Below are 20,294 nucleotides of genomic sequence, written 5' to 3'. Positions count from 1 at the left end.
GGTCCCGCCCCGGGGGTGGGGCCGGGCGGGCCCGGCGGGGCGGGGCCGTGCTATGCAAATGTCGCCCACGGGCGGCCAATTGCCTGCGCTCCGCGCGCGGCTCCGAGCGTCCCGTCCCGCCAGCGGCCTCGAGACCCGGGCAGCTAGGGAACAAACCGCAGCGGTCCAGGGAGCCCGGAGCGCAGCGCAGAGCCAGGGTACGCTTTGAGGACCCGCGCAGCCCCGCTTGGTCTCCGGGCCCTAGTCAAGCAGGCAGGCAAGCGCAGCGCCACCCGGCCGAGCCCAGCGCAGCGCTCCGTAGCCTAGCGCGCGCCGCCGCCCGCGCCCCGCACCGGGGAATGCGCCCTCGGCGCGCAGGCCAGGGGGCGCCCGCAGCCCGCCCCGGGGGAGGCGGCCCCGAGCGCCCCTGAACCTTTCCATGGCCCGGGCTAGGGCCCGGGGCCTCGACTGCTGACGTGCACGAAGCCAGGGGAACCAGTGAAGCCGAGACCGCGGTGCGGATCCCGGCTCAGGCTCAGAGACAAGAGGGCGCGGACAGGGCCGTGGCCCCGGGGGGCAGCTAAGGCGGACCGGCCCGACGCAAACCTCTCCGCTACTGCGGCGGCCACCGCTGCCCGGCGCCCAGGCCCCGCCGCCGTGGACGAGGTGAGTACGGAGGGAACGCGACCTCCCGACCCCACTAGGACCCACGGCACTGCAACTCCTTAGAAGTGCGCGAGGTCTGGCGAACCGTGGCACTCTGTCTGCGGGCACCAGGCGACAGGACTAGGATGTGCTTCATACCTGTCCCGGCGTCCTGGACCCCCTCCGCTCCCGGGCGCTGTAAAGATGTGTGACTAGGTGATGTGGCCTGCGGGATCACCGGTGTGTGAATTAACTTTTTCCACCCCCACAAGGTTTGGGTGGGTACCCTCACCCTCGCGGAGTGGGTGTTCGGATCCTTCTGTTTTAGTCCTCTGCTGACGCCTGCAGCAGCACTCTTTCCCAAACGGCGCGTTTGCACTACCTCAGTGTCTCTAGTCTGAAGATCAGGTTAGTCCCAGGGGAAGGTCTAAATCGGAAGCCCCCACGTGGAGGGTCGCCCGGAACAGCAAGAGAAGGGGATCTGTTTTCAAATGAGCTTTTCTTCCAGCCATTTGCCAATCTCTTGGCCCCCAGCTGCATCTTGGTCCTGCTTGGGTTCAGGGGTCTCGGTGTAGGTGAGGTGTTGTTAAGTTGGAAGAGCCTGGAGTCAAGCCCCAGTTTGAACCACGGGCCCTAGTGGTGAAGTGGGCAAGGGACCATGGTGGGTAGCGGGTTGTCTAGAGCAGGTGAGGCAAGGAAAATGTCAAGATGAAGAGTCCTTTGGAAGTAAGGCTGGGGTCCCAGCCGGACCGATAACTCCTCATCCTTGAAATAGGTGCATTTTGCCACCAGTCCATTAACATCTGGGGAGAGGACAAACTGAAGCCTCCCTGTGTCCACCGTGGAGCATGGCCAGGTAGAAGGACTCCCGTGCCCCCGAATTCACTCTGTTTCTCCAGTACCCGCTACCCTAGTTACAGATATGGAAAAACTGTGCCCAGGGGTGGGATGGAGCCTGGGTTGCTTCTCCAGCTGCTCAGGGGGTGTGCCTAGACCCAGTGGACTATCTTGTCTGGGCCAGGCAAGAATGCAGTCGTGTCTATCCTCACTGTTCCCCCTTAGTTCCAAAGGAGCCAGGCCCGGAAGTAAGAAGGTGGGGGTTGGAGAGGCCCTAAGCCCAGCCTCAGCCCCCGCTACTCTGCGTACCTTGGGGGTGGGGATGGAGCCTGGCCCAGGTGACCTTGACTGGGAAACCCTGACCACAAAAGGGGGTTTCAGTCCCAGCAGATCTGCTTCCTGGTCTATGAGGTGTTGGGGGAGGGGGAAGCTGAGGATCCAGGAGGAGTCTTGGGGTGTGTTTGGGGGGGTTAGGTGATGAGCTGGTGGGGTGCTGTTAGTAATTTCCTCCGTGTTCCTCCACAGCTCTGTTCTTGCCTTGCCTCCCTTCAATCGAGGCAGTTCTCAGCTAGAGGAGCCAACCTCCCTTCGCTAAGACAGGCTCCCCCTGACACACACATACACGCACATAGACACACACACTATGAGCTTGGGAGGTCTGGATCAGGCTGGACAATTTGACCACCTGGCCCCCTGTCCCGCCCCCAGGTGCCTCTGGACCCCTTCCTCCGTCCGCCCCTTCCCTGCACCCCTTGCCAGCCCCAGCTCCTCGTTTCTTTGTTCAGGCGTCTCTCCTCCGTCCCTCCCTCTCTCCTCCCTCTCTCCTCCTCCCGCCTGCTGCCTCCCTCCCTTGTTCCCTCCCGCCAGCTTTCTTCTCCTCCTTTTCGGTTTTTCTCCTGGTGGGCTCCCAGGTGGCGGTGACTGTTCCTCCCCTGTCCACCTACTCGAGCTTGTTCTGACTTGGGGGTTTTAAGGAGGTTGGGGCTGAATGGAAGGTATCCAGGGGCTAGCTGAAGGGAAAGGACTGTAGCCGCCCCCTCCCCCTCCCCTCTCTGTCCCTCCTTTCCTCTTCATTCTTTTTTTTTTCTCTGTCCCCACCTCTAGGTTCCCAAAGAGGGGCCCTGGATTTGGTTTTAAGGCCCTAGCAGACTTCATCACATCCCCCCCACCCCAATTTACTCCTTCAAGGGCCAGAGAATTGTGGGAGCTCCCTGTAGGAGCCTCATGGGAAAGATTCCCTACTTTCTTGGACACCTTGAGTGAGTCCGACACTAGCTTTGGTGACCCTGACCATGTCACTGTGAAAATGGATACAAGAAAAATGAGGTCACGGGGGAGGGGGGGTTGTTGACATGAGCCCCCTGATCAAAGCTCTCAGGGACTCAGACTACATCCTGCTCTTCTAGCTTCCTTGAGCCGCACCCCACTAGCAGGTCAAGTTCTTGAGCAAACTCCTGCCTGTGAAGGCGTGCGTGGGCATGCAGGTGTGGATGTGTGGATTATATACAGGACTGTTCACGGAGGTTCACTGGTGCACCCCGAGGGTGATGGAAACTGCTTAGCCCTTTCCCCTCCTGCCTCCGTGCTGGAGCCTGCCATGATTTCTGTCAGCACTAGCTTTATGCCCCCAGCCGATGGGGGAGGGGCTGGGGCTGCTTCTCCCCTCCCCCAGCCAGCCAGCCTCCCCGGGAGAGAGCGTCTGGGATGGGGAGATCTTGGAGAAATGAGAGGTGTGCCGGGCACTCCGAGAGCACCGCTGGAGGAGTCAGCTGAAGCTGCACTTCCTGTCTGAGGAACCACCAAGTGGTTTTCCTTGGCAGGAGAGGCAGGGCTCCAGGGCTGGGGGCTGGGTCTGAGGAGGGCACTGGAGTCCAGGAGCCCGCAGTGGAGCGGAGCATAGGCCTTGTCTCAGCCCCACTGTCCCGGCTGGGGAGGAACGAGTCGCATCCTAACATACACATATTCTGGCGTCCTGGAAATGGGTCTGTCATACTGCTTCCCATGGGAAAAGGGGATAGACAGGGCAGATCTGGGGCCATGAGGCTGTTATGCTTAATGCCCTCACCCCTAGTGCTTTCTGGGTGGGGGGTGGGAGCTGGCGCAGACATGTATGGGGAGGGACCAATATGTTACAACAACTGGTGCTGGGCTGCGTTTACCCAACAGCCAGCCTGCCTGGGGAAACAATATTTGAAAAACACAGTATTAAAATTTGGACTTGCCAGGGATATGGGTGACTTTGAAGGGAGCAGTGCATCTGGCATATACCCTTTCACAGATCTACTGGGCATTCTAGCATTCTTTCTGACCCTTGAGCTGGTACTTTTTCCATGGAGGAAGTCCTTCTGCCTGTCTAACCTGAGTGCTTCCTGCTTCCTGCTTTTTTAGTTAATGTGAGTCCTGTTATTATCTGTCTGTTCTTTTTTGACTGATGCCATCCCTCCTGCTTTGGGTCATCTGTGTGTCTCTTCTTGCTTCCCATCTTCCCATAATTACCCTCCACTCCAATATTAGTTGCAGACTTTACTGCTCTAAGAGATCTAGACATGGGAGAGAACAGCCACTCTGTAGGTTGTGGGCAAAGCGTGGAAACTTGCTGTGAGCCACAGGGTTTCTGCCATCTGCCTGTGTTCCAGCAGGGAACCCAGGGGACAGTAGAGGGTAAGGCTTGGTCCTTTAGCTACCCCGTCAGTTCTGCTGCTCCCATGTGGCTCACTACCATGGACTGCAGGCTTGTGGGTGACACTTCCCCGGACAAAGGTAGGCAGAAGAAAGCACGAGCTTTGTCCTGAGCTGAGGGTTGTGAGCATGGAGACTCCAGCACTCTGTTCAGGAAGGGAAACTGAGGTACAAGGGAAGGTAGACGGGGTGCTGTGCTCCGGCAGTTTCAACCCTCAGGAGGCCAAGGATGGAGGATCCTTGTAAGTTCAAGACCAGAGGGTTCTAGAGCGAGGAGACCGCCTTTGGCCAAGGAAAGGCGGCCTAAGGAAACCAGCTCACACATTCCAACCTTGCTCTCTTCCCAGGTGTCCACAGAACTGGAGCCTGCTTCCTGGGCCCCAGGCCCCTCCCACAATGCTTGTAACTGGCTTCATCCTCTGGGCTTCCCTGCTGACCGGGGCCTGGCCAGCTACCCCTATCCAGGACCAGCTTCCAGCTACACCTAGAGTCCGACTGTCATTCAAAGGTAGGGGACTTCTTTGCTCCTCTCTCAAACCGCCCTTTCTTACGGTGCTGGTTTTCCTGCAGAGGGAAGAGGAGCAGTCAAGGCACAAAGACTGACCCTCTTGGGGTTTCCTAGGCAAGCATGAAGAGAGAAGCAGGGCTTGCTGGGAAAGGCTGGAACCTAGAGGGCCAAGATATTCTGGGAGAGGGTCCTGAGCTAGGCACTGGATTCTTTGAGCTCTGGGAGATAACTCGGGGGTTTGTTGGTGTCGAGCCTCTCTGTGTCCTAGGCAGCTTCTAGGGTAGGTGAGACAATGAGGTAGGTTCAGCCAGCGGGAGGGTCAGGAACATTCTGCTGGGTGTGTGGTACCAGGGCAAGTGTCCCTGTGAGCAGTGGGTGTTCCAAGGTCCCTGAGGAGAAGCACGGTTTGCTATGTGGTGCCTGGAGGACTGTGGGAGAATAGAATCCTTGGTGGGCTTAAGGAGGGCATCTACTAGTGTGAAAGGCATTGGTACCTCAGAACCCCTGTGAATGCTTTAATAATGAGGGCCTGGGGTCTGCTGTGTCTCTACTCGCTGCCTTGGCATCTGCCACACCTGAGGTGAACACAGTGAGAATCCAGGACCCGTGGCTTGTTTGCTAGACACTTCTTCAAGGGGCGTGTGTGTGTGTGTGTGTGTGTGTGTGTGTGTGTGTGTGTGTGTGTATGTGTGTGTGTTGATGCATCATAGGACTGAAGTGAAGAGCAGTGGCTATGTTCAGGGATTTAGAGTTACTGCCGAGTCCTGTGTTGGCCATCCTCTGGCTAGAAGCAACGTTGGCTAGCCTCCTGCCCTGGGTGGGGCCAGTTCAGCCCAGGCTGGCCAGATTTCCCAGCAGCCATATTGGGTGAAAGGCTGTGCTGACCTTCCTTCCCTCATCAGGCTTGGCGGAAGCCCAGCCCCTATCTCGTCACCATGGCCCCCTGGCAGGGCTCCTGGCCTCATCCCACCCCCACAACTTGATTGGAGGAGGGGAATGACCTGGTTAACTTTCCCAGTCCTGATGGGCAGACAAGAGTTAATTGGTCCTGGGTCTTAAGGGCCTCCTTTCTCAGGCTTGGGAAGGTGAGATATTTATTCGGCTGATACTTCCACCCGTCCCTGGTGGAATTCCTCAAAACAGATTAATAAATCTTGAAGGGGCCATTTTCCCCTCTCACCTCCCTGCCTAGGGCCATTAAATGTCCCCTCCCCCAAGAAGAGAAGGGGGGGCTTGAACACCACACCTCAGGACCCTGCTGTGTCTACAGCTTTGGGTATTATTTTTATTAACATTCATGCCAGAAAGCAAGGAAGCGTAGGGTGGTCTTCTGTGCACTCCTTTTAGACTTGTTGGACCCCTAGGGGCAAAGGGGGCAAAGGCTTTGTTCCTGTTTTCCAGAGAGAGAAACTGAGGCTCAGGCAAGAGTAGGGCCAAGGTCAGGCAGGAGGCAGAAAGGAGGCCAGAAATAGAACCCTGGTGTCCTGGCCTTGCTGGCGCCCACATCAAGTTGGGTCGATTCCCTCTCAATTAGCTCTGAAGCCGACACCCACAGTGACTAAAAGCCCAGCTTCCTGGCAGCCAGCCTACGGTGTTGTTTGCTGTGCCTGTGCCTGCCTAGGGCTGGGCTGGAGGGTGCTTGGGGCCACCCCATCCTGGAGCCTATAAGGTTCATCAGCCAGGGCGACCTCCCTGTTCTCACCTGACCTTAAGCCATAGTATTGTGCTTAGATGTGAGCTCAGGTTAGCAGTTACTTGAGCACCTACTGTGTGCAGTGCTCTGCCGAGTCCTGGGAACACTGCAGTAAGCAAGATGGGGTGCACACGAGACTGACTGAAAACTCTTATTAGGTGACCCCATTGCGGAACCCTGGCTTCTGTGTTATCTCCCCTTTAAGCTCCTTGGGTTCACAAGAAGTGGCTGTGAGTGAGGGGAAGTGTGGGATGGAGACTAACTCAGAGATAGGGGTCTCACAGCTGGCTTAGGGCTGCAAGAAGTGGGAGTCTTCCCTTCTGGTGTACACAAACAGGGTTCATAGAGAGTTGCTCTCAGGCAGAGGCACTGCTGGTACTGTGGGCTCCATGACTCTTTTTCTTTTTCATGCTTAGATGGATACAACAGCCAGAAGCCAAGTTTGGGTGAAAAGGCCAGCCTTGGGTGTTAGAGTGGAAGGTGTCACCTCGTGCTGGGTTTAGCTAAACTCTCCTGGGCAGAGGTGCTGGTGTGAGGAGCCACACTTCTCAGGGAAGATAAAAGAACAAAGACAGGAATCAGACCAGATTCCAGCTTGCAGCCCACCCATCCGCCCAGGGACCCCAGATCTAGAGCCAGGAGGGCATGAGAGCAAAGGGTTCATTCAGATGAAGAGGTTTCTGTGGTCCATCTCCTGGGCTTCCATTAGCAGCCACACAGTGCCAGACACAAGCAAGGAGCCAAGTAGGACCAACTTCCAGGGCACCAGATGTATCTTTTCCTCCTGCTTCTGAATGCCTGCTGGGGATCCTAGACAGTAAGCCCCCCCCCCCAACCCAACAACCCCCATCTCCTGATGGTGCCTGGAGTCCCTTTTGCCCAGAATCACAAACCAAGTTGGGATAGAAAAGCTTTTCCTTCCCTGGGCCACTCTAAGTCTGGTTGCACCTCCCTCACAGCAGCAGGGAGGTGCCAGGCCCTGCCAGGGCCTTTGTTCACTGTAAGGAATGTTTACTTTTTGTCAGGAAGCCCCCACCCCCACCCCCATGCCACCGCCGTCTGGACTGGCTTAGGCCAGGATTTAGGGCTGAGAAATGTTTGATGGGAGAGAGGGACCTTGTGATGATGCCACACAGCTGGGCTGTTAGGGAAACTGAGGTGTAAGAATCAGGAGAGGGAGCAAGTGGTCACTGTGTGAAGGGAGATCAGGAAAGGGACAAAGAACAGAAACGAAAGTGGATGCCTTTGCTGAGGTGAGAGCCAGGCAGGGCCCTAGGACCTCTGTGGAGCTGGGCTCTGACCTTAGGTGCACCTGGCTTCACCATGCGGAAGAGTGCTCTGCTGGTGGGCGGGGTGGGGGGAGGGGCGGGCGGCAGCAGGCTGATGTCTGCCCACTCAGTTTATTTGCATGTGGCATCATCAGTGGATTCTTGTTGGGATTGACGAAGCCAGAAGTCAAGAGTGGTCAAAAGTCACCAGCTTCACCTGGGGGTGGTGAATTCGGGTTGAGGTGTAAGGGTTTGAAGCAAGCCTTGACAGAGCCTTGTCCCAGGCTTCACTGGGGGGGTAAGGGCGGGGCTGGAGAGCTGAAGTATCAACCTGAGGGTTCCCCCAAGTCTCCAAACTGAGGGGCTTCTAGTTGTAGAGAAATAAGGGGGGGGGGGAAGTCTAGGACCTGGGGCCATGGTGGCATCAGGAAGCTGGGCAGGGGTCAGGTGGCTTTGACAGCTACAGCAGTTCTGGAGCTCTTAAACTAGAGAGGGATGGACAGTCCAGGATGAGCCGGGATGACAGTTGGCTTTGGAGGAAATGGAGGCCGGCTTTGTGTGACTGCAGGAGGCCCAGCTTGAAACAGTCAGGCAGGGGCCTTGGCCTTTAACCCAGACCCTTCCCAAGCTTCGGATGGAACGCGCTGGTCGGGCCTTCGAAGCCTAGGCCTTGTCTCAGGCTCTGGCATGCCGCCCACCCCGCCCTGCTGGCTCCGGCTTTCCTTGGCACTGAGTAGGGAGCTGGTGCATGCTCGAGGAGTAAATCATGTTCCCTGGCAGCCCTCACGGCTTCGTAATCGTAAAGAATTTAAAGAGAAACTGCCAAGATACAGATCTCACCCAGGGCCCCTAAAGGCATCTTCTACCCTGTGGCTTGGGAGACAGCAAACCCCAAAAGTAGGTTCTTGGCTGCTTAACCTGTACGTGTGTACACACCTCTCACCCCTCCCGTTCTCCAGAGGAGAGAGCTCAGAAGATGGCTTCCTGGTCTTTGACTACTAGGGCCCCCGAGTGCCTCCTTCATTTAGAGAGAATCATCCAGATGTGGTCAAACTCCAAACCTGCCCTTGGTGGCTGTGTGAATTCCATGAAGTGGCTTAGGCTCTCTGAGCCCTGGTTTCCCCTTTGTAAGGTGAAAATGGTGATAGCACCTTGAAAACAGCATCAACTGTAGGCCAGGCAGGCCTTAGATTTGAGATCCTCCTGCCTCAGCTTCTGGGGTGGCTGGGATTCGAGGCCTGTGCTGCCAGCCCATCCAGAGAACTGCCTTGTTTGCATCGTGGTTATCAATATACCTTGAACAGCGAACTTGCCTGTTCCTACTACCTTCTGGAAAAATGGGGCTGGGAATAGTTCTGACTTCATTGTGGTGTTGAGTGGATTTAATTACATGGATACTGTCCACAGCAGAGAAGAAAAACTCAGTGGCTGCCGGGCAGTGGTGGCGCACGCCTTTAATCCCAGCACTTGGGAGGCAGAGGCAGGTGGATTTCTGAGTTGGAGGCCAGCCTGGTCTACAGAGTGAGTCCAGGACAGACAGCCAGGACTACACAGAGAAACCCTGTCTCAAAAAAAACAAAACAAAACAAAACAAAACAAAACAAACAAAAAAAACCAACCAAACAACCAAACAAAAAATCTCAGTGACCAGGATGATGGCTGACAGGTGAGGGTTGATGGGGCATGTCCCAAGGGCTCCTCATCTTTCCAGAATTCAGGCCTCTGGTTAGGGAGATGGTGCCTAGGAAGGACCTGCTGGGGTAGAGGGGTCAGGAGGGAGAGAATTCCTACCATGGGCGGGTAGAAGGCAGGATGAGGTGGTGCTTCATATAGAGAAAAAAGAGATGGAGAGGAGAGTTGGGGCAGAGGCGGGGTTCATACCACCCAGCACCCTGTGGTCTTTAGTTCTGTTGCCTGTAGCAGAGTCCTAAATCTAAGTGGTAGGGGGACTTCATGGTAGATACACTGGTGGGAAGCAGGTGTCCTGAAGCACTGGCCTCCCAGTGACATAGGCTCCCAGAGCCCGGGCATCTGTGGTGACACCCACCCCCGCCGCCACGGAATGGGTGTTGCTCTTGCTTTTGCAGCTTGTCTTAGGGTGGCCAGTCCCAGGCTGCTCAAAGTGGGCAAAGAGGAGGTTTGCTGGCCTGGCCCAGTGCTATCCTGGGAATCTGAGTCCTGCCTCAAGGGAGTCCTTGGAGAAGCAGAGAGAATTCCTGCTGTATTTTTCTTAGAAATAGCAAGAGGGCCTTTGCCAGAGACTTGGATGCCAGAAGGCTACAGCCTGAATCCGAAGCCCAGCTCACGTGGGTGCCTGAGCTTGGCAAGCCTGTAGCTCCCACCCAGGCTGCTCAAGCCCCAGGAGAGAATGGATGCTTTCTGGGCTCCAGACCCTGACCTATGGTCCTGACCTAGCAAAGAACAGAGCCTGGACAGTGGCTACTGGTCTGGGATCCAGGAGACCCGTCTAGGGTTTGAGCTCAGCAATGCCCACTGGGGTACACACTGATCTGCTTGCCAACACCAGCTGTCTAGGGCTGGCTTTACACAGGCGGGGACAGACACAGCATCAGTGCCTCTCCAGGGACCAGGAATGCTGGGAGTCTGGAGAACTGAGCTCTGGCAGCCCCCACCCCCACCTTCTCCTTTCTTAGCTGCCACCTCGATGTGACTTTCTACTCTGATCCCATCTTTCCTCTGAAGTCTCCATAGCTAGCCAGGAACCAAATTTCTTCTCACTTGGGACTTGGTGCTGATCCCTCAGTTCCCTCTATGGGCCAAGACCTAGGGATTATATACAACAGGCAGCTAGAATCTGGGGATTTGTGGGTTTCTGAAGCAGCCAGAGACTAGGTGGGTGGCACTCTGGGGGGCTGCAACTGAGCTGTTGTGATTTTTAACCCTTTCCTGACCTAGCACCACCGCAGTTTCTAAGGGTGACCCCCAAGCATCTTTGTCTTCTGTTCTCTTGTCTCAGTTTCCCCATAAGGATGTGAAGGGGTGGGGGCTAAGACTGGGGCATCCTGTAAGGGTGATGGGAAGGGGCTGCAAGGACTCTGGGGATCTGAGGAGGACAGCAGAGATGAAGGCTAGGACTAGGGCAGGGGGGAGGGTCATGATACCCACCAGCCTGTCGTCCCATCCTGGCCTGTCTGTCTGGGTGATTTATAGCAGTAAATGAGCCATGGAGAGTTTGTTGTCTTTTGCAGTCATGGGGGAGGAGGAAGAGGAGGAGGAGGGGGAGGAGGAGGAGGATGAGGAGGAGAAGTGAGAGGAGTGAGAGGTTTCCGGGCCAGGTCTGGAATGTGGGAGGAGGGGTGAGTCCCTGGGACCTCTGGAACTGGAGACCTGAAGACTGGCTCACTCTTTCTACCTGAGAAATGGAAGAGCGGTCCCCGTTGTTACCCCTCTCGCACTTCTTGAAGCACATTCTGAAAATCTGTTACCCTACCATGGTCACCTTTTCCCACCCCCTGCACAAGGGCATCTCTGAACTATGCTGCTTCTTCAAGACGAGTTAGGTCCCTGGCTTCTGCCTACTTGACATGCCGTTTTCCGACGGCACTCCTGCATGGTAAGGGTCCTGATAAGACCTCCTGGCCTTCCGTCCAACAGTCCAGACCCAGAATCATCAGATATCATGGGGCCATGGGAAAGACAGAGGTGCGGGAGCATCTGGGACCCCTCTTCTGCTGGGATGGAGGGAGGACCAGCAGTCATCCTTAGTCTGCGGTGTGGCCTCTCATTCTGCCCTTGTATGCGTTTGAGTGGATGTCGTGACCTTGCTGTGCCTTCCGTCTGGCTCTTCTTGGATTCAGGATGAACTGGTTCCTGGTCTCTTGTCTGCCCTCTCCTGGGCGGAGCAGGTGGGCAGTGGGGCAGAACGGCCGTGGGAATAGCCTGCTGGCCCCAGCCCCCAACCCTGGCCCCTGAAATGGGAAGGAAGAGTGGAGGAGTCTTCGTCCATCTGGGTGGCTCATCCTCGGCTTGGTGTTTACTGTACAGCTGGGATGTTTACAGTAGCCCGTAAGAAGCGCACCCCCTTGTTCTAGAGGATTTCCCATCTGGAGGATCCCACTAGGGGCTCTTCCTACCTTTCTCCATTCCTACTCCTCTGGGATAGAAGTGCGAAGGGTTTACAGACCTGGAGCGGTGATGCTCACCCGTCTCTCCTCCCCTGGGGTGATGCTCACCCCTCTCTCGCCTGGAGTAGGTTTCCTGGAAGTGGCAGCTGTAGGTAGTGAAATACGGTAACTGGGTTCCCAGTTCAGACATTTAAATTAAATTCAATCAGAGTGGTTATTGAATATAAACACTCCGAGTCATTTACATGTTAATTATGTTGAACGGACTATGAGGCCATAATTAGTTGCTAATTGGGTGAGAGCGGTTGTAATTGGTTTTGTTGGCACCGACCTGGCTCACCTGCCTGGTGGGGGGGGGGGTCGGTGCCTGAGAATCCTGGGCCTCCTGGCTCTTAGTCTCAGTGCCTGGTCAGGTTTGAGATGGTCTACTCCCCAAGGACTCAACTTATCACCAAGTCAAAGGAGATCAGCAGTGAGGCCTTCCTTGGCCAGCCCCAAGAGATTATATCCTGAGTGCCCATGGGAGGGCCCATGGCGGCAAAAGCAGACACCACTGCTGCTGATGGGTCCAGAGTTGACCTGGTCAGTGGGTGAAGTCTTGACGCTGAGTATGGGTGGGGTGAATATGCTGAGCTTGGGGGTGGAACATGCTAAGGCCTCTGGGATGCCCTGCCCCCGCTCAGCCTGGCTCTCAGGGTTGTAGAGCTGTGGCCAGGGGCTGAGGCCTTCCGGCTGGCCGCTCATTAAAAGAGGATTAGGCTGGGAGCCAGGGGGCCAGGCCAGCCCCTGGGCCTTCCTCTGGGGCCCCTCATAGCTTTGGAGGAGGGAAAGATGCTAAGGGCGACCCTTCCCTAGAGACCATGGGAGTGTTGGGTGAGGATTGCCTGGGCTCTGCCGTGCACGTCACTGCCACTGTTAATATATGTATGTAGATATATAATTTAATATAACATATAATCATATGTATATGTAACACATATACATATGTATATATGATCCTGTCTACTTCAGTTTCTGTCCTAAGGTTAGGAGGCCTGTCTTCCTGGTGGTCAATGCACTAACAAAGATCTAGACTGGCAGCCCCTTCACACCCAATCCCATTTTTCTTCAGCTCAGGGATTAGGGCTGCCACTCGCCCACAGGAGGTCAGAGGTCAGAGCTAGGGTACAGGGACCTGTCTATCACTCCCTCATCCCCAGCCCTTTTAGGGGAGGTCAGGCTGTCAGTCAGAGCTCACTGCTTTGTGGAGCTGTAACCAAGGGGGCGGGTCACCCACCTCTGCTCCAAGATTCCTCTCTTTTGCAACAGCCTGCCTCACTGGTAGCAGGTCTGGTGTCCTAGAGACAGGCAGCAGGGGGTGAGGCCTGCCCATTTGGGGGTCTCTGGTGAGGGCTGTGGACACGCCTACTGGCTCCTTCAAAGTAAGGCATCAACCATTGCTTCCCACAGATGAGGAAGCAGAGACCCCTTAGGATCAAGCCCCAAAGGCAGTGGGATTGTTCCTGCCCCTGGGACCATGGCCAGACCATTCTGGGCCAGGACCGAGTGTCTAACAGCCATGGGAGAGGTCTGGAAGCTGGGAACGGTTGTGGAAACAAGTTTCTGATGCCAGAAAAGGCTCTTCCTTCCCATGACGGGAAAATCCTTCCCGGATGCCACCCCACCCAACCTGTGCCCAGCTTGGGTGAGAGCAGGGGTGTGGGTCTCTCCCCAGGAAGCAGCACCCGGGTCCCCACCCTCCCCTGACAAGCTCAAAAACTTATTCAGGCTTGAGCCCAGCGGTCACATACTGAGCAGAAGTCAACTCTGGTCCGAAGGCATGACCAAGCTGAGTCTGAATCAGCACCACATGTACTGGTGCCACCTCAGGCCCCTGGAGCTTTTAGGTCTTAGTCTCTCGAAGGCAGTGGCTCTCAACCTTCCTAGCTGTCACCTCTTAGTATATACAGCTCCTCGTGTCAAGGTGACCCTCAACTATAAAATTATTTTTGTTGCTACTTCATAACTAATTTTGCTATGGTTATAAATCATAACTTAAACATCTGACATGAAGACAGTTTTAGGCAACTCCTGTGAAAGGGTCATTTGGCCCCTAAAGGGGTCACAATCCACAGGTTGAGAACCAATGCTTTAAGAGTACTGGGCCCAGGAGGATCTATCTAATGTCCTAGGATCTGCTGATACTGCAGGTGTCAGCTAAGGATACCTGCTTGAGCTTCCCCTCCACCCTGAACCAGGCTTCTTGGGGGGGTAGGGGTGGGTAAAAGCCCTCAGATCATTTGCCCTGTGGTACACAGGTTAAGGCAGGTCAGGCAGCTAATTCTACTTCATAATTTTGAGCACCACCGGCTCCCTGTCTGCAGCTAGCGATGTGGGACAGTCATGGGGCTTCTTATTTGCATTTTCTCAGGACATCTAGCATGAGTGGTATTAGCACTCCAGCTGTGAGTTAGCAAGGCTAGACCCTGGCACGTGATGCTCTCTAGACTCTGGAGAAATACCCAGCTCTGCCTTTTGCTTATGTAGGCTGATTCTGATGAATTGACTTAGCTGTGCTTCTATGGAGGTTGGGGGGCTGAGGGAATATGCTGGAGATACGGAGATTGGGCTGAGTCAACAGGAAGCCTCTTCCGTCCCGTCCAGTCCCGTCCCGTCCTGTAGCCCTCTCTGCCGGTCTCTTCAGCATTAGGAAGTGGGGTAGCAGGGATGTATGTGACTGGATGTCTTTCAGATGATGCTGACATCTGGAAGGAAGCCTGCTTCCTCAGGAAAAGATCTGGGAGTCCCAACCCATTCTCCAGTCCCCCTCAACACAGGGAAGGCCAGAGAACTGACAGCTCTCAGGCTCTAACAGGGCCACCTTGAATGTCAGATTTAGGAGGCTCATGAAATGCTCTGGACTTTAAACTGAGGCTCAGAGAGGCAGGATACCTCAGGGGTCATTAATACAGCCCATAGTGGAAACGGAGCCATAGCCAAGGATTCCTGACCTTCCCTCCCACCTCTTCTCCAGCCTGCCTTGCCTCCTGGGGGCTCCCCTCCTCCTCACCATTTCCACAACAACTAAAGCATCACGTCCTGTGACACCAGCATGTCTTATAATACCAGAGCCATTGACGCCATCCCGAAGCCATTTAGAGGAATCCCCAGGGTTCTGAATCAAATGTCTCCATGATGGAGGACGAGTCACCTTCCGGCTCATCAACTCCTGGCAGGCAGTTCCCATCACCAGGACTGGCTTCCATGGGCTCCCCATCTTCATGCAGTCTACCTGTCGCTTTCCTTCCCTGTACCCCAACTTCCTCACCTGTAAACTGGATGTAAGCACAAAGCTCTGAGGAGAGTGGGCACCTGGCTGAGAGGTACCCTCTACCTAGGGACAGACTGGAGGAGATACAGAGGCCGACCATGTCTGTTGGATCAGGGAGAGTCTCCTGACCCCTTCTCTGCTCAGCGATGTCTCTCTTGTCTTTCTCACAGGGAGCTGGGGCCCTGGGAGCTGCTGGTTTGGGCCTGGTCTTGGGTCCTGGCAGTCCTGGCACAGCATGGGGCGGGGTCTAGGTTATGAGTTAAGAATGAGTAAGGGATATGTAAGCACAGGGCTTTGGGATTGTGGCTGTGTGGGGGCTAGCTCTCTGAATCTTCCCTGCCCACCTAGGTGCTGTTAGAAGGGGTCCACTTGATCCTCTGCCCTCCTCTCTTCCATTGCCCCTGAAGTGCCCCCCAGAGTAGCAGAATGAATAAGGGCATGACCAAGGCCACGCCCCCAGCTAGGGTATAAATAACCCCTGGCAGGCGATCCCAGCCTGGGGGGGCTCCACTGGCAGCCCCACTTCCTCTCTGGCCACTTCCCAGCCCTGGGGGTGGGGGAGTGTTTACTTTCCTGTTGTCACTATGACTGGGTGGCCAGGCAGGAGACTCCAAGTGACCCAACAACAGGTGCAGGACAGGTGCCCAGGCTGCCCTGCCCAGGACTTCAGAGGCACCGCCGGACAGGCAGGCGAGGCCATAGCCAGGCAGGGATTGGCCCTTTGATCTTTTGGCGTCCCTGCGTCCCTGTGTCCCAGTGGCTGGCCAAGGTCATCACCTATATTCCCTTGTTGCTACATAATCAGGTCTGAGGAGGGTAAGGTTTCTCTTTGCACTGGATCCCTACACAGTAATGTCCTGAACCAGACACTGGGTAGACCATCAGGTCATCTGCCTCCATTGCCCGATCATCCCATCCCCCCGCCCGCCTTTTTTTTTTTTTTTTTTTTTTTTTTTTTTTTTTTTTTTTTTTGGCTTTTCAAGACAAGATTTCTCCATGTAGCCCTGGCTGTCTTGGAACTCACTCTGTAGACCAGGCTGGCCTCGAACTCAGGTCTACCTGCCTCTGCCTCCCAAGTGCTGGGGTTAAAGGTATATAGCACCACCAGCCTCTGGCCTCAGACAAAGTGCCTCTAGTTTATCCTAGGGTCTCTACACACCAGTTGGAATCAGAGCCAGGCCAATCAGGGACAGCCACCTGCTGGTGCCACCTTCCTGCTAAGTTCAGAGCTTCGGATCTCAGCTGTTTTCTCTGCAGGTGCCTAGTCTGCCCCTCCATTGATCCATCTGTGAAGTCGGGTGCCAGCTGTGGGATCAGGCACAGGGCATATATGCTCCCGTGGCACCTCCTCTGTTGCAGGACACATTTGCACACCTACTGCATGCGTGTGCACATATGTGCCCTTCTGTATGTTGTTGCCGCCAAAGCCCCCTGTGCTGGTGAATGTTCACGATCCTCAATCACAATTTTTCTCTCTCCTGAGCTAAAAATAGCTGGGGGGCAGGCAAGGGACAGATTTGTCAGGTGAACCCCTCGGCTCCCCCAAAGACAAGTTCACAAGCTCCCAGGAGTCCTGTGTGTCACTAGCCTGTTGTTGGCTGAGCTACCGTCATTCACCCCAGGAAACGTTTTCTTAGTGTCCTGAGGGAGCTAAGGCGGCCGCAAACAAGCGAAGAGAAAACAGAAGGCCCAGTTACATGCTTCTTCAGCCCTTGTCATATGCTCAGGAGCACTGCCGAGAAGAGCCTCCCTTCCCTCCATGGCTTCTCCCAGCTAGTTCAAAATAGGCATTAGCAGCCTTGTAGGGTCTGATGGGCCTGAGTTCTGTTGGGTGTTGGGGTTCCTTTGGAGCTTTTTGGTATCTGACGAGCCTATTTCAGGTCAGGTAGGGATGATCTTGCAGTGTGCAGGCTGTGTCCCCTGCATGGTGGTCAGCTAAGGTGAGGGCAGGGTATCCAGGCTCTGTGCCAGCGTCTGTAGCTCTGTAGAGTGTTCCACCCCAACACCACTCCCACCTGCTTGTTAACTCTTTCAGCCCCATATGGCAAGTTGGCCCCACCCTGAGTGGAAGCATCTACCCCCACCTGAGCAGACTCTTTGATGCCATTGCACACCCTGGCTTGCACCCAAGGCCCTTTCATTGGGATTAGCTTGGGCTGCCTGTGAATCAGGGTGTAGCTTTGGGTGTGACCCCTTCTCTGGCCTGCCCACATGTCCCACTTTCTCCTCCATGACTGGCAGCAACTGGAGAGGGAGCTAAGTAGGCCCTGGGGAAGGAATGGGAAGTTTAGGGCAGCCATGGCCTCATTGCCTCTCATTGGAGTACTGTCTTTCATCCACAGAACTTAAGGCCACAGGCACCGCCCACTTCTTCAACTTTCTGCTCAACACTACAGACTACAGAATCCTGCTCAAGGACGAGGACCATGACCGCATGTACGTGGGCAGCAAGGACTATGTGCTGTCCCTGGACCTGCATGACATCAACCGAGAGCCCCTTATTGTAAGGGCTGGCCTGGGAGTGGGACAAGGCAGGGTAAAGGGCGTGGAGCCCAGGGTCAGGGACCTGGCCAGCAGGCTGCATCCTCTAACCTCCATCTTTGGCAGATCCATTGGGCAGCCTCTCCACAACGCATTGAGGAGTGCATACTGTCGGGCAAGGATGGCAACGTGAGTCTGATGGGGTCCACAGAGGGTGAGGCCATGACCCCAGAGAGGGATGGACATGGGCAGGTGTCTGGGCATCTACACAGCATTCTATCTGGCCACAGGGAGAGTGTGGGAACTTCGTCAGGCTCATCCAGCCTTGGAACCGAACACACCTGTATGTGTGTGGCACTGGTGCCTACAACCCCATGTGTACCTATGTAAACCGTGGCCGTCGTGCACAGGTAAGCTCCTGCCAACCCTGGCTCTATGCTGTCCCCTCTGGGGGCTGCATTCCAAGGTCCTGACGGGAGGATGGGCTTGAGCCCCATCCTTACCCCTTCCAAGCCCTGTGGCCTTGGGTGAGTAAGTTGTTCAGCTCTCTGAGCCTCAATTCCCTCACCTGGAAATTGGGTTCATGGTTCCTTTTGAACAGGTCGGTGTGAGGAAGAGGCAGTGAATTAGTGATCTCCAGCTAACTCTCTGCCGGGCACATAGTAAGCACTTGCCCTGCACGGGGCAACAGTTCTCTTGGCTCTGTCTGTGGAGCTGCCAAGTCAGAGGGCCTGGTGGCGTCTTTAGTATTCCAGGAGGCTGGAAGCCTGAGCCAGCTTCCACCCTGTGGCCTGGGGGAGAGCTGCCTTCTCCCCAGCTCCGCTACACCCTGCCTGCTTCTGCCCTTTTCCATTTCCATGTGGGCACGTATGTGAGTTGATGTGACTTCGTAGGGCATGCATGAAGAGCGACTGAACATACGGGGCACATGGTGTGTGGGCGTGTGCCAATCCTATGTGTGTGTGTGTGTGTGTGTGTGTACACATGCATATACGTTCTCTGGGGGCCCATGTGTTCATGTGTGTTCCTGGCCTGTGTGGTATGAGAGGCTGGCAGCCCAGGCCCGCTCCCCCAGCCCCTGCCACCCCCAGCTCTAACATCTATTGCTCATCTCCCCAGGCTCCACCGTGGACCCAGACGCAGGTGGTCAGAGGCCGAGGCAGCAGGGCCACCGATGGTGCCGACCGCCCTACGCCCACAGCCCCACGCCAGGTGGGCCTCATCCTTCTAGTCTTTCACCAAGCTAATTGACCTCTGAGCTCAGTTTACTCTGGGCCTGGCCCCAGGGCCAGCCTCCCCAGTGTCTCCCTATACCCTCATGCCCCCACCCCATTCCCACCCCTTCCCCTGCAGTGCCCTCAGGTTCTGAAAGCAGCTCCAGCTGGACTCTTGTCAGCCTCAGTGGGACTCCTGCAGGCAAGGAATCCTGAAGCCACCAGGTGGGGAAGACAGGAGTCCTGGGGACAGTCATGCCTCAGCTCTGAGAATATGTGTGGAGACACACATGAGCACATGGCAACACATACTTGGGCATGTTTATTATCCACAGTGGGCCTGGCACATGACTCCTACATGTCTGTTCCCATGACTTCCGTGGGTCATGTATGTAGATACAGGTGTCCTCCACACTCACATACGTGGGATCTCCTTTGAGGTAGTGTGTCTGTCCATTAGTCAAGCCTGGGGGTCTGGGCTGGGTAAGGCAAGCTGGGGCTGGGTAGGGGCGGGCAGGGGGGCAGAGGCTGCCGGTGAATGACAGCATGTGAGTATGTGTGAGAATATGTGTTTGTGCATGGCTCTGTGTGTGTGTGTGGGGGGGGGTGTCTGTCTATCTATCTGATAGGGAGTGCTAAACATCTCAGGCTACCTAGATCTGTGTGTGTGCGTTTGGGATGAGCAGTGTTAGGTGTGCCGGGTGTGTTGTCTGCCAATCTGTGTGCAGCCCGTGTGCGTACAGGAAGTTATGTGAGCAGAGTGTAACTGAAAGCAAACCTGTGTGCGCCTTCCCGTCACCATCCTGCCACCTGCTGCCACTTCCTCTGTGCGTCTCTCCTCTTCCCTTTCCCTCCCTCTTCCCTGCCTTTCCCACCAGGGCTGTGAGCTTATCTTGGTCCCAGGGACGTCACAGGCCTTCCTTCTAGCATCTCCCAGGGTGAAATGGGTGTGTGGGGTTGGATGATGGTTAGCTTTGTGAATTCCACATGGTCTCAGCTGGATCCCCCAACTTAACTCTCTGGGGAGATATGGAGGGGTAGAAAAAACCCATGACCTCTTGGTTCATCCTGAGGGCCACAGTTAGAGCAAAAACCTTGGAGCTCGCCAGGCGGTGGTGGCGCACGCCTTTAATCCCAGCACTTGGGAGGCAGAGGCAGGCGGATTTCTGAGTTCGAGGCCAGCCTGGTCTACAGAGTGAGTTCCAGGACAGCCAGGGCTACACAGAGAAACCCTGTCTCAAAAAACAAAAACAAACAAACAAAAAACCTTGGAGCTCCCTTGTTGGACCTGATACCAGGATAGGATAGGACCCCAGGCCCTTGAACTGTACCCCCTACCCTGCCTAGGTCTGCAGCCCCTCTCTGGCCCAAGATAAACAGCTATAGCTCAAAGTATCCAGCCTCTGTAGCCCGAGGGCTTCACTGGCATCTTCTAGACAAGTTGACACAGAAGTGTTTTAGTCTCTATAATCCCACCTGTGGTCCCCGAGACCTGGACCTCTGAGGGTTGATTCTTAGGTCTTGCCTGAGGCATAGGATCAGAGAGTAACTCTCTTAGAAACACCATAGGCTTGCCCCAGGAGACCTGGCTGGCC

General features: G+C 55.5%; 1 protein-coding gene across 4 annotated transcripts in view; it reads left to right on the top strand.

Moving 5' to 3' along the window:
• Positions 1 to 80: 80 nt before the first annotated feature.
• Sema3f (semaphorin 3F) overlaps positions 81 to 20,294 on the top strand; it is a 28,453-nt gene continuing 8,239 nt past the window's right edge. Inside the window, exons 1-6 of one of the 4 annotated variants that reach the window (XM_034483750.2) lie at positions 81 to 645; positions 4,488 to 4,648; positions 17,347 to 17,507; positions 17,612 to 17,674; positions 17,776 to 17,895; positions 18,605 to 18,697. In XM_034483750.2, coding sequence (XP_034339641.1) covers positions 4,537 to 4,648; positions 17,347 to 17,507; positions 17,612 to 17,674; positions 17,776 to 17,895; positions 18,605 to 18,697 — 549 coding nt within the window. In that variant the 5' untranslated portion in view covers positions 81 to 645; positions 4,488 to 4,536. Of the gene's footprint in view, positions 646 to 682; positions 1,481 to 3,503; positions 3,855 to 4,487; positions 4,649 to 17,346; positions 17,508 to 17,611; positions 17,675 to 17,775; positions 17,896 to 18,604; positions 18,698 to 20,294 lie in introns of those variants that run through there. The other 3 variants (XM_076918026.1, XM_076918027.1, XM_076918028.1) reach the window with 3 other exon arrangements.

The sequence above is a fragment of the Arvicanthis niloticus genome, chromosome 21 (genome assembly GCF_011762505.2).
Source record: "Arvicanthis niloticus isolate mArvNil1 chromosome 21, mArvNil1.pat.X, whole genome shotgun sequence".
Taxonomy (NCBI): Eukaryota; Metazoa; Chordata; class Mammalia; order Rodentia; family Muridae; genus Arvicanthis; species Arvicanthis niloticus.
This window is presented reverse-complemented; position numbering and strand designations above follow the sequence as displayed.